The sequence below is a fragment of the Cetorhinus maximus genome, chromosome 5, assembly GCF_964194155.1.
Source record: "Cetorhinus maximus chromosome 5, sCetMax3.hap1.1, whole genome shotgun sequence".
Classification (NCBI taxonomy): domain Eukaryota; kingdom Metazoa; phylum Chordata; class Chondrichthyes; order Lamniformes; family Cetorhinidae; genus Cetorhinus; species Cetorhinus maximus.
The window spans coordinates 18,053,152-18,067,244 of record NC_135883.1 but is presented as its reverse complement, the minus strand read 5'-3'; the positions used below and the strand labels follow the sequence as shown (position 1 = coordinate 18,067,244).

The 14,093-nt window shown below is 40.0% G+C and overlaps 1 protein-coding gene across 6 annotated transcripts in view; it reads right to left on the bottom strand.

The window, feature by feature from the left end:
* The window catches only part of klhl29 (kelch like family member 29), a 529,985-nt gene that overhangs the window by 120,428 nt on the left and 395,464 nt on the right, over positions 1 to 14,093 (bottom strand). For all 6 annotated transcript variants that reach the window (XM_078541558.1, XM_078541553.1, XM_078541555.1 and 3 more), the window contains one exon: positions 5,769 to 5,907. In XM_078541558.1, the coding sequence (XP_078397684.1) occupies positions 5,769 to 5,907 (139 nt within the window). The remainder of the gene's footprint in view (positions 1 to 5,768; positions 5,908 to 14,093) is intronic.

Below are 14,093 nucleotides of genomic sequence, written 5' to 3'. Positions count from 1 at the left end.
CATTAAACCGAGAGTGACATCCAAGAAGCTGTCCTTCAAATTTATTCTTTGTAGCTTTTGTATTTCAGCCATATGTGACAAATATGAAGTCCATATACTTATGAAGCTGACAGACTTGTTGACACAGAATTCAGAGCATTAAACTTTTCTTTCACGCCGTTTCTTAAATGCTGTTGAGTTGACTTGAACTGCACAAATCTTACAAGTAGCCAAGTGCATATTATTTTACTCCCTCAAAGGACTTCTGTGTCAGGAACTTCAATAAGTCACTTTCGTGATAGCTATCAAAAGCTACAAACTACACGACAAGCACAAATACTGAAAAGGAAAAGCATATGCCTTAATATAACCACTGATTGTCACTTTCAGTTTATGAAGGCCAACACTGATTTACAGTCATACCTATTGTAACATTATTTTGTTCTACCTAATTCGAAACTGATATCAGAGAAAATATTAGAGCAGTTTATTTTAACATTTCATGCATGGTGATGTGTCTACTTCATATTTCATAACAGGACAAAGACAGCTCTGTCTGCTGGATGCTGCAATCATAATAGGCTCTCTGAAACACATATTTATTTTCTTCAAATAGAATTCTGGAACTGTTTTTCACTCTTTCCTCTGACGATTATTTTTCTTGCAGTAATGTTTAAACAGTATTACCCTTTTGCTGTCATCTTCAAGTTAGCTGCACCAGATCAAAGAAAGAAAATGGGAGTTGCACTGAAGTAGCTTCAACCTTGTGCTGTGAAAGGCAACATGACATTTTAAAAGTCTTTTTTTTTTCAAATTCACACAACATCCTGTGGACAAAGTATCCTTTGTTTACAATGAGTAAATCGATCTAAATGCATAATTGAAAGCAAGGCAAAGGATTTTGACGCTCCCTTGAAAGATTTGAATCTGTTCAGGTTTATGCGAGAAAAATGCTGCAAGCAAAATCAGCTGAATGATTGACTAGTAAAAAGGGACATAAATAACTGAGAACGTAACTGCTTCTGTTATTCACTGTGCAAAAGTAAGATGTTAAATACTGTACAACAAGAACATTAGTTTTCTATTAGGTTACGAATGGAAAATTATATATAAATCAAACTAGTGAAAAATATTTTCTCATCCATCTATCCAGGGGCACTTAAAAGTATAAATATATCAATCAGGCTATTTACAGGAGAACAGTACGAATAAATGTATCTGAAAACATGATCTACCTTTGCTAAGGACTTTCTCGTATTAATATTTATCATTGTCCAGAATCGGGAGCCACAGAAAAGGACAGCTTCCTTTTAAAAGCTTTGCTCAATGTAACTTTACTAAGCAATCTACCCTTGCTCCTATGCTGTATATGTAGTTTTGCATAGACAGGATCTCAGTTCCAATTGACAGAACAGAGCAGACTATGATTGCAAACAAACAAATTGCTAAAATGCATATCTCAAAATCAAAAACGAATCAGGGAAATACAATGTATAAGGAAGGTAAGTGTTAAAAAGTGAGTGAGAGAAAGTCAGAAGTTAGTTTTGTTTAACATTATTCCTCATTATTTTCTTCTCCATTAACATATGGTGAAAAAATTGACTTGGGCTATTTATGATTTGATCTATGGTCCGCCATAAAAACCCATGTACTTGAATGTATCTTCTCTGCAAGACAGATCCAAACAATAACAGTTTATTAATGGTGTGGGAGTTGTTTTACAAGACCCTGTTGCAGTAAATCTTTCGGTGTAGACCCGTAGTTTTACTGAAATGGGCTTTTATTTTCCGTAGCAGTTTTCAGCCTTTCAATTCATTACAATATAAAAGTATGCAATCATAAAAATGACCCGGTAATATACTGCTCAGGCACTGAATTATTGAAAATGTAATCTAATTATAGCAGTAATTGTAATTTACTTAAATCTTTATCCTGCTGACACAGGGTTCAAGGGTTTGAAATATAACAACAGTGTGAGATATGATGTTCAGTCTCCAAATGTGGTGATGTGGTGACAAGAAATAATTTTTGTCATCACAGTCTTTTTGGAAAGAGGTAACCCTGAAACAGTTTTAGTCGGAAAATCTTGGATTGGACCTAAGAATAGTAAATCTGAGCGCAGAATAATATGGCAGTTTCACAAAGCTCAGTGTACAGCCACCAACATTTGTAACTGTTTTGATACTCCAGAAATTATCTGTCACATCACAGCTGGAAAGAAAATCCATATACTCATGGAGAATTATATGGCCTCCATGATGTTGTTATGGATTGAACAAAGAGCGTCATTTTCTAGACACCTCTCAAACATTAAAAACAGGGGATATTCTTCCCAAGAGTTCCTAGGGTGAGCCAAAATGGATGGCAGTTGAATAATGAAGCTCGACTTAAGCTTCTAATTGAGTAAAAAATGCAATTAAAGCAAAACTTGTTAACCTATCACAACTTAAGTCAGAGGATTCATTATTCTGACACCACAAATTAATTTTCAACTTGGTATTTTACACCTTTGGAGTGGATGATTTTCTACTCATGGGATTATCTACACTGAGAATAAGAGATAATTACTAAACAGCCTAAGGCACTAAGCTGTCAGTTGGAGACGCTAGGAAAAATAAACCAGAATCTTCATAGAAAAGCTCTTTTACAGACAGTTTTACAGACGGTATTATGCTAGCAGATGGGCACAGGAGATCTGACTACATACTGAATCTGCACCATCTGCTGACAAATATATATTCCCTCGTATTTTATGCCACCATTTGAGGAGTATTCTGGGGGAATAGCCTTGCTGTATATATCCAATATTAAGAGGTTTTGTGGTACAGTGTGTAGCGTTTCTGCGTCATAAGCTCCAAGGTCGAGTCCCACCCAGGACTTGGTGGCCAAGGAAGATGCGTTCATAGCTCAGCCAAACAGGTTGATTAGCAACCTGCAAATCCTTCTACTAACACATAGCAATGGCAGGCAGTAAGTGGGAGAGGTTCCTGGTCAGCCATGTGATGGAAAGAATGTTGAGCCTCTAGCATCACCATCTATAACTCCAGGCTAAAACATTCATGTTAAAGCTGTATGCTGCCACAGCAACTCGGACTCCCTGAGTGATCTGTCGCATACAACCACCATACAAACAATATTTCTAATTCCTTCTCAGGGGGAAAGAAGATTCTTTGTGTAAGACACACAATATATTTTTGCAACACAACCACTGCTGCTTTTTTAAAAGAGGAAATTAAAAAATAGGTTTCTTCAGTGAAAAAGTTTACATTCAGCTTTCCTAAATCAAATTGGTGGTACACTACACTACAGTGGACACTGGAATTCTGGAAACCCAAAAGATGTAAATAGTTCCAACAGGAACTGAGTCATGATGCATAGCATACTCATCAGCATCAGTGTAAAAACTAAATGCGATTTACACATTGAGCTTATCAAATGAGATTCATCCAGGAGGTAATGGGGAATGTAGGTGAGAAGACAATTCTTCCCTCACTCTCATCTCTGATTTAGGGAAAGGGATTAGCAGGAATGCAGAAGGGCCAATACAGAAATAAGGGACACTAATGCATAATAGCTTTTACAGACTGTCCTGGGTTCCTTTCGGTTCTGGGGTTTTAGCGCAAAACCTGGAGGAAAGAGGTTAGGTCTACAGAAGAACTTAATTTTCTGTTTACCTGGTAATACTTTCAGTGTTGCAGTTTTAAAGATTAGTTACATAATTGGCTGCTATGTTCCATGCTGGATGTATAGTTGGGAGATTTTGTTTTTCGTCCGTGACTTTGATTTCTTTGAGTGAGTAAGTGCTGACATCAAAATCTTCTTTAAATGGAGTTGAAAAGAGTTGAAGAGATATCACTAAAAGAAACATGCTGTGACTCTTGCGAGAATATAAAACAAGTCCACAAAGTGGAAAATATGAAAAAAAACGTTTCCTAATGGAAGAGCAATTGTAACCAATTCCTGCTGACAAAAGAAGAACAGAACTGTTTGGAATTGTGAATCGTTTACAGCATGGGAAGAGTGACAAGCCATATAGCTCTCACAAAGTTACAGTGAGCAAAGATCACAAGGAAGTATTGTACTGCTCTATGATTTTTTTTCCCCCTTCAGATGACACATCTATCCTGAGAAATGTGCAGGATAAGTAGAAGAGTATGATCCTGAAGCTTTGCCATCATTCATTCTCCAGTTTGGAATTGACAAAGGTAGACATTTACGAATTCTAGTCAAATGTTCAAAGATTAATGCTTTATATAAGAAATTATAAAATAGCAAAATGAAAAAAAATGCTAAGCTGTAGTCTAGAACCATTGAAACATGCTTTAAAAATAAGTAAATTAACAGTATGTAAACCTTATACTGAACTACCTGTAGAATCAATATCAAATATATGAAAGGATTTTAACATTAACCAGTCCCAAGCTTGAAATTATTATACATCACATGTTCAGTATAGTTTGCCAATAGTCCCATAGACAAAATATTCACAAATAACTGAGTCATGTAAATAGCCTGTATGATAGTCAAGTTGAAAGAATATTCAAGTTATGCAGAAAACACATACATTTCATAAATTAAACTTGCTGCTAAGTTATATAAATGATAATAGTTTTTTTAAATAATAGCTAAAGGCAATTGATATAACTTCATATAATCCCTTAACAATCTACTCTGCAATACAACACTTTGAGTTAAAAGCATTACTTTAGTTGCATTAAGCATGATCAAGCCATTTAATCTCAATGAGACTTAAGAGTTTAAAATAACTAATTGAAAATTCAGTTCACTACATTGAGAATATAAGCCAAAAACAGATATTAAATTTCATATATTGAACTCACATAGGAGCATTTTCCCTAATCTTACTTTCACCTGATGTCATACAGTCTTCAAGGAGTTATTTGTCCAATTTATCCATGGTACATCTGAGGATGTCCAAGGATTTAATGGAACAGTTAATAGAAGTTTAAGCAAACTGAAAAATAATTTACAAACTAAAAGTCTCTTAAAGCCAAAAGCTTTTTCAACCATAATTTCCATTTTAGCAGCATAAGAGTTAAACAATCCTTATAATCAGAATTATGCTCATTCTATTTCATTGTAATATATCAACATATGCCAATTAAGGAATAATTTCATAACAAATAGATTACATTAAACCCAAATTATAAAGATGCTCAAATTAAGCAGGAAAGGAACATTATATAATGTAATTGTTTACTTTTCACATATTTTAGTTAACTTGCTATGTATGTAATTTTATAAAACTGGAATATTTAACATGCCATAATCTTTTTGACATCATGAAGGGTTTTTGTTAGCGCTAGTTAGATAAGTGAATTCAAACACCATAGTAATTCTGTTATCAAGGTGGTGCAGAAGTAATATACTACTTGGTAAGCTACTGATGATAATTGAATATGATCTTTCCTCAAACAGCTGAATTTAAATATGAATGTAAGGCAACAGTACAATATTTTTCTGTTTTTTTTCAAAATAAACCAAAGAAGTCTCCAAAAAGCAAGCCTTTGTCAAATAAATAGGGATCCTCAGTCATGGAACATCTCATTTCTTCACTCTAAATTGAAGTAGCTATTAATCAAAAATATAATAGGCAAATAAACCTGGGTTTAGTTTCAATTTAGAAATACATTCATCTGAAATGATAGAAAGAATGGCTACTGGCCCTGTGACAGGAGGTTCTATCTTCATAACCCTGCAAGAGAGGAAAGCAACACGAATGAACCCTACAAAAGAACCGACCAGATCACAGCTTGAGGAAGGCAAACCTTTTGATCAGTTCCTTGAAATATAAGCTGCAGGAAGCTAGAACATTTTGATGGACTTCAAACTCTTTGCCTTCAACAGTTATTTTCAGGTCTGTAAACTCTTTCGCTCTGCGCTGCTGGTTCAACTCCTTCAACATTTCTGCAGAACAGAGAAGACAGACATTGCCAGGGTTCCGATGACGAAATTTTCGAATGAATTAAAGAGACAGATACCTGGTGAACTCTAGCCAAGTCGCACACGTTGACATTTGTATATAACACTCATTTGACAATAAAAAAATCATTGACACAATGTAAAAAACAAAGCACACACCATTTGGTTGAATAAATGAAAGAATAAAATGAAAGCCTCATGAGTCTTTAAAGGTAAAATACACTTCTCCTCATCAAGATAAAGACAGCTTGTGTATCACACAGAAATACAAGAGAAGAAAATGAAATAATCAAAACATTTCTAACACCTGCTAACTGATATTTAGCTCCCTCCCTCCAAAAAAATACTTTGAATACCTTAATTTGGGAACTTACTGTAGCATTGAAAACATGGCACAGTATGCTGCAAATAAAAGCCACTAAGAGCTCAACTGGTTAAAGCAAAATGTACCTGGAGGAACAAGATTCATTTATTAAAAACGATAAAACTCACTTCCTAATTTATAAAACTGTCAAGTAACATACGCTTTTCCCATTTTTCTAACCATTTTTGTAATGATCAAACATTTTGAAAGAGAATATCAAATTTAAAATCTAAATATGATGGTTTGTTTAAACACTTTGGAACAAACTTCAATCCAACTGGTTTAAATTTAAGCAAGTTACTTGTCAGGTTTTTTTTAACCATTTGAAGTTTAGCTTTTAGCTTACTATAAAATGACTTCGGTCTGATACAGCCTTGTAGATAGAAGTTCAATAATAAAGAAGTTCAATAATAAAGAATATTTTGCCAGGCATCTTTTTATTCATTGCTTTTCATGAAAACATTGGAGGATGCTTACAATTATTAAAATTACTGTGTGCCAAAAAGTACTTAAAGCATCCAGATTAATTGATTGACTGTAGTCAAATTTTCAGTCATAACAATGATTCGTGCGATTCGTGAGGAAAAGATTGTTTTTGTTACAAAGACATAAGAAATAAGGGTAAGAGTAGGCCATTCCATCCTTTGAGTCTGTTCCACCATTCAGTGACTAATCTGAGCTTGGCCTCAACTCCAAAATGGAAGATTTGTGCAAAACTTACCCAGTAAGGAACCTTTAGTTTTCTTTGGTTTATCAGGGCTTAACAGTTTTTATATTGTACATAATGCGCAAACTTATAGAGTTAGCATTTTGTACAAAAATAGTTATCTTTTTCAATTTGCAGGCCCTACTGTGCCCCTACTAATCACTTTTAAAGCTTTCTTAGTATGTGGGGAGGAGAGAAGAGGACAGAAAAGGCATTTCTTACTTTGGGAGGACCTTGGCATTATCAAAGTACGAATGCTTCAGAAACAAAATAAATGATGAATATTTCTAAAGCAATTGAATTTTCTTTTTAAGGCTATATCTGTTCATAATGGTCTGGATTTTGAGGTCAATGATGAAGCTGATCTCAAAGAAAACTGCCTGCAAAGACTAAGCAATCTCTGTGGCGTGGATTTTATCTTTCTCGATGTTAATTCATTTTTCACACCAAGTTAAGGGGATCATCCACGGGCAGGATGAGGTTTCATGAAGGTTTTAAAACATTAATAGAAATTTTTAATAAAATTCATAGACATGTCCCAGCTCACGTGACACTGTCACATGAGGGGACATGTCTTTTAAATTTTTTTTTCCTTTATTAAAATTTTTAAAAATCAAAGTCATCTTCCTGAGGCAGCTCTGTGCCTCAGGGTGATTTCTGCAGTCTTTCGTGCGCATGCACGCGGAAGAGCGCAGGCCCCGACTCACCCTACTCTCCCGCCCGCACAGGGAGCGCTTAGTGCTTCCGGGTACGCGTCACGCTGGGCGGGCCTTAATTGGCCCGCCGACATAAAATGGCCCACGCCCGATCCCGCCCCCACCTAAACCCCCCCCCCCCCCCGACGGGGAGAAAATTCCCCCCAATGCGGTTCAGTTGAAATGCAGCAGAACTTGGCTATTGAAGAAATCTGTGTTCAAATGGCAGCTAAGGCTGAAATTCAATCTTATCCTTGAACTGTAAGGAGTTCAGCATATATCAATGGAGATAACCGGCATCACAGTCAACATTTTCACCCCAGTGGTTTTAGTGGTCATGCCATTACAGGCCTCACTACAAATTACCTTTAGACCATACGTGAACCTTTTAAGGATTGCAACACCATTTTAATTAAGTTAACTTTGAATATTACATTGCAAATTGAGCCATGCTTATTTCTTTTTTGGTTTAGTTAATAATCTGGCCTTCCCTGTTCCCTACTTGTTTCGAAGTATTGTACTTTGATCTTTGAAAGATTTCAATAAGAGCAGCATTCCCTTTCCTATATAACATTATTTATTAGCAGCCTTCCATCTCGTGAGGTGATGGTCTGCGCCTTGGTGGTCAAAGCTGTGTTAAACATTGCCCGGTGTGGCTTAGGAGCCCCATTCCAACATGGCAGTCTCTGCCACATTTGCTGTAACAGTTTATTCTCAAGTATACATGGCATGTGAAATTACTTCTATCTTTAGCTCGCAGTTTCTTTCATTTATAATAATGTCTCCTACCTGTTCACAGAGAATGGGCAGAATTTAACTCAGCCCACAAGAGTGGACATGATGGCAGTGCGGGGGCAGCGAGAGTCGGTGGGAGTACCTGCATCTGATTCCCGGCATCAGGAAAATTGTCCCTGAATGAGTTGGGGGTGGGAAGAGCTTGGCACAGGACCCTGCCAGCAGGATGTCAATTAGGTTCATTAATGAACCACTTGACACCAATTATCCGAGCCCACTGGAATTCAGTGGTAGCTCTGGGATTTAACAGCCTGCACACGGCTCTCCCACACCTTCCAAAGGCTGCTTGGCAAGTGCTGTGACCCTGCAGGGGGTGGTGGTCCCTCAGTGACAGGCACTCAGTGTCTGATTGAGGGATGCAGCATCAGAAAGGGCGGGGGGGTGTTGCTGAATGCCACCTCCCTGCCGTTGCCTCCAATACCCCCTGCCCCCATCTCCGGCGACACCCTCCATGCGACCCCCCCCCCTACACCCCCAATCCTATCCAACTCATCTGTGCCCAGAGATCCAGCGGCAATCCTCCGGCCAGACAAAGCAGCATTACTGGCAACAGCCACCACTCCTTGTGATGCTGCCGACAATGGGGAGTTGCTGGTCTCTGGTTCGCCGGCAGCTTTTGGGGATGGGATTTCTGTCCCACTGGCGGCCGGCCAGTTAAATGCCTGAGGGAATTTAAATAGTGTTGGGCCTCCCCATGGAAGTGACACAGGGATCCCACCCGTTCTCCAAATGTTGGGGGAGCCCCCGTAGCTAGGACTAAACCTCAGCCAATCTAACCACCAAGTCCATCATTTTACAATTTAATGAGTGAAATTCTTTAATTTCCCCTCTATTCTTTTTCCAAGAACAATGACAGCTTCTATAAGCAGCCAATGAATGCCTAGGACTTCAAAATATCCAGGTTATACTTTGAAGCTGAATGCCGCTTTATGTCCTCATGATAAATATGGAGGCCAAAGCTAAACACTGTACCTCAGGCAGAATTTTCTGCCTGTTGGGCTGTCGGGCCGGACCCAATCACCGGTGGAGAAGCGGGCCGCACCGCCATTTTACGTGCGTGGGCCAATTAAGGCCCGCCCAGTGTGACGTCCGGCGGGAAGCACTATGCGCTCCCTGTGCAGGCGGTGGGGTGGATTCCCCAAAAACGAGAGTGCGCTCTTTCGCGCATGCGCACGATAGAGCGCACATCTCCCTGAGGGTAAGTGCAGCCTCAGGGAGATCATCGCTGACAGCTCTAAAAACATTAAAAATAGAAAAAACAATCCTTAACATGTCCCCCTCATGTGACAATGACACATGAGATGGGACATGTTCATAATTTACACTAAAACTTTATTAAACTTTTAAAATCCCTACATGAAACCTCATCCCGCCGGTGGATAAGGTTTCATGTTTTTTCTAGTCCCCGCTGGGGCTCCTGGCCTGCCCGCCAACATTAACGTTGGACGGGCAGGCCCTTTAATTGTTTTAATGATCCTGTCAATGGCCTCAATTTTAAATGGGGCTTGATGACGTCGGGGGTTCCCGACATCATCCCGTGTCATTTTACACGTCAGTGAGCGGGCCCCGCCACCTGCTCACCGATGGCAAATGTGGTCAATGCTTATCAATTTTTTTTTTCTTTTACAGACTATCAGTATCACTCCCCCAGGCATCAGCAATATATTTCTACCTACATATCCTATTTCTAATTGTAATCAATGCTCTATTGCCTTCTTCCAAATATTATTCTTGCTCCATTTTAAAATATCCAAAATTATGGGCAAGATTATTAGGTTGGCATGTGGGTGCGATCGGTGGGCCCGGGAGTGTTTCTGGGAATGGACCGCCACCTGCGATCGGCCCCTGACCATGATTTCATGCTGGCTGGTCAATTAATGGCCAGCCAGCGTGGAGCGTGCGCCGAAATGCTCAGCACTGCCAGGGTGGGGGCAGAAGGAGGGTGGGCACTGACGTAAGCAGGTGTGCAGGTGAGTGCTGAATGAAAGCTCCCTGAAGGCAGAGAGCTGCCTCAGGGAGCTGAATACTTCAAAACAATTAAATAAAGATTTTAAAATCTGGAAAAAAATGCCCACGCATCACAATCAGTCACCAGAACATATACATGGGGGAGAATTTTCCCCTGTCATGGGGGTTGTGCAGGGGCGGGCATGGACCCGATCGGCACTCGCAATCGGGTCTGCGCCGCCATTTTACGAGGGCGGGCCAACTAAGGCCCGCCCAGTGACGTGTGCCCGGAAGCGCTGAGCGCTCCCTGTACGAGTGGGGTTCTCTGAGTCGGGGCCTGTGCTCTTTCGCGCATGCGTGTGAAAGAGCACAGAAATCGAGATTAGTTTAAGTTTTAAAAATCTAACTAAAGAAAAGAACATTTTTTTAAGACATGTCCCCTCATGTGACAGTGTCAATGAATTTTTATGAAAATTTTAATCAATTTATAAACACTTCATAAAACCTCATCCCGCCCATGGATGAGGTTCCATGAAAAATGTGAAGGCCGCCTGGGCTCTTTGCCTGCCTGGCAACATTCAGGTTGGATGGGCAGCTCAGTTTATTGGTTTAATTAGTTTTTAAATGGCCTTAATAGGCCTTTGACAGTTCGATGGGCACACAGCTGACTCGGCTGCGCATCTGCCGAACTGAAAATCTAAATGATGCGCGGTGATGTCGGGACGCACGCCCGTGTCATTTTACGCCTCGGCGAGCGGGCCCCACCCCCGCTTGCCAAGTCGAAAATTCTGGCCATGATGAAAATCCTATCCATCCATTTTTATTTTTTCATTTAATAGCGGAAACCCCATCCCGCCCTTGGATGAGGTTTCATCAAAAATACAAAGTCCGCCTGGCAGCCAATGTAAGGTTGGACGGACCACGAAAAATCAAGGACAATTGGAACTTTAACAACTTTATTTGTATTTATAATTGTCGTCGGGCACGCTTCCGACACTCGCATGCACTCGCCGACCAAAATATCACGCAAGTGCGGGATGTCATCGGGATGCGAGTCTGATCGGGTCGAACACCAACCTAAAAATTCTGCCCCATGTATTCGTTTTCTTTATTTTTATTCTTTCATGGAATGTGGTTGTTGTTGGCAATGCCAGCATTTGTTGCCCACCCCTAATTTCCCTTAAACTGAGTGGCCTGCTGGACCAGATCAGAGGGCAGTTAAGAGTCAACCACAATTCTATTGGCCTAAAGTCACATGTAGGCTAGAGGAGGAAAGGATGGCAGATTTTCTTCCTTAAAGGACATCAGTGAACCAGATGGGTTTTTACAACAATTAATGATAGTTGTCATGGTCACCATTACTGAGACTAGCTTTACATGCCAGATCTATTATTTGAATTTAAATTCCACCAGCTGCCATGTGGAATTTGAACCCATGTTCCCAGAGCATTAGCTGGGTCCCTGGATTACCAGTCCAGTGACAATACCACTATGCCACCATCCCCCTCATTTTAAAACTAGCATGCACTATTCTACACTCCTCAATATTAAAGTAATTTCTTTTTAGACGTTTCAAGACCCTATTCGTCTCTGTGGCTCTCATGTAGATACTGAAATTCTTCTGTGACAGCTGTTCGAGTTTAATTGGTTTTTATTTTCAATAGTACTTTGTTCCGTGGTTTTCGCTTTAAATTCTGCACGTTTGTCCTGTTTTCTGCTTGATTGTAGACACTATTAAAGATCTAAGATAAAAATAGAATGGTGGCAGCGCGTTGTGCACTGATATGTGGTTTCAGAGAGTGGTGCCATGCACCACTCCACTGTACATCCACTCTTAGCTGTGACGATGCAGGGGAGTCACCTAGTTAAGACCAAATACTTTCCCTCAGGGATTAAGAGTAACATTAAAAGGTTTCCTAGCATCTCCTTGAAGAGTGGCATAAGTAGAGGTCTGGGAGTAGCTTGCTCATGTGTCTTTTTGACCACCGATGTGCCAAAAAAAACTTGAAGAGTGAGAAAATAGGGGAGAGAAAAGCAAGCAGATGACTGAATGTTTCCAGAGGTCAAGAAAGCTAATCTCTTGGAATTATTTTATTTCAGATTTAAAAAAAACATGTACAGCTGTAACACAATTATTATTCCTTATCACATGTTTGCCTACTTGGGCGTCACAAGTTAATGGCTGTAAAGCTAACCATACTCTTGTTAAAGTGGATCAATAGTCCCTGAGGGCTGAGATTTTTAAATAATCCACAGCCTCATCTCAATGCCAAGAACAGGAAAAATGAGATAACTAATTTTTCCCAAGGGTACACTGTGACTTTCCAGTCAGCTTAAGGCCATCATGAAACAGCTTGGAAAACTGAAACCCAAAGTGCAGCCACATACTTGCAGGAAAGTGCTGGAATAGCCGAGCACCAAACCCTTGGTTTGCTAGTTGCTGAAGTAAGGGTGGTGCAGCATGAGCTGGTTGAGAGGAGACAGGTCCTTTGTGCTTCTCTATGATACCATCCTCAGGTATTACCCACGGGGATGATAAGAAATTCAGCATTGTGGCATTCTGGCAAGGCAGTGGAGCTATGTTTCAGATCACACAATGCAACTGCTGACCATTGTCATGAATATGACAGCCATAGGCTGGATGGTAGATGGATGCAGCAAGTGGCACAGTTCCGCATCTGTCTCCCTGCTGCCCCAGCCCACGAGGAGCCAATTCACCATCCTTCACTGTCGCTGGGTCAAAATCCTGGAACTCCCTCCCCAACAGCACTCTGGATGTACCTACACCACATGGACTGCAGCGGTTCAAGAAGAAAGCTCACCACCACCTTCTCAAGGGCAATTAGGGATGGGCAATAAATGCTGGCCTAGCCAGTGATGCCCACATCCTGTAAATGAATAAAGAAAATAAAATCCCATAGACACTGGCAGTGGGGTGCATCAGAGTTTGCTAAATTAGTTAGTAGCATCTTAGTAAGTGCTGTTAAGGAAGCTACGTATTCATTAATTATTTAATATGGCTTTGGTTCAGCACTACTAAAAGCACATCATACTGTGGATTGTGATGCTTCTGAGGAGATACAGATAACTAGTAGTGCCAATAGGTCTGTTGTCCCCTGTCTTTTGAGAAGAAATTCTTTTACCTGCAATGTCTGCCAAGCAAAATATGTTTGTCTCTGTCTGCAGATATGTGAGTGGGTGTACAGTGCTAACAAAAGAGTGGTAGCCATGGATACCACAGAATGCCTCTGGTGCAGCTGACCTGCCTCTTTAGGCTTCTGTGGTCTTCAGCTAAATTTGAGAGGGGGATCTCCATCACCAACAATAGGAAAAAAAAGGCACAAGAATTCCCACAAAGACCTGAGAACCTGAACATCAGCAGGAAAAATACACTTACCTCAAGATTACTATGTTTGCCAGTATAAGAATTACCACTCAGGAACCTTGGACATTCAATTCACATGAATGTGATTAATGTATCGACATTCTGCACACTCAAATAGCAGAAAACAACCTGCAAGAATACCCCTCAATTGAATACTTAAGTGAAAAAATTGCCTGTTTGAGGTGGCTGCACTAGGCGTTGCAACGTTAATGGAGGGTTAATACTACCACCCATTTTCTGCACCTTGTCAGCTGATTACCACTAAAATTCAAATGGCCT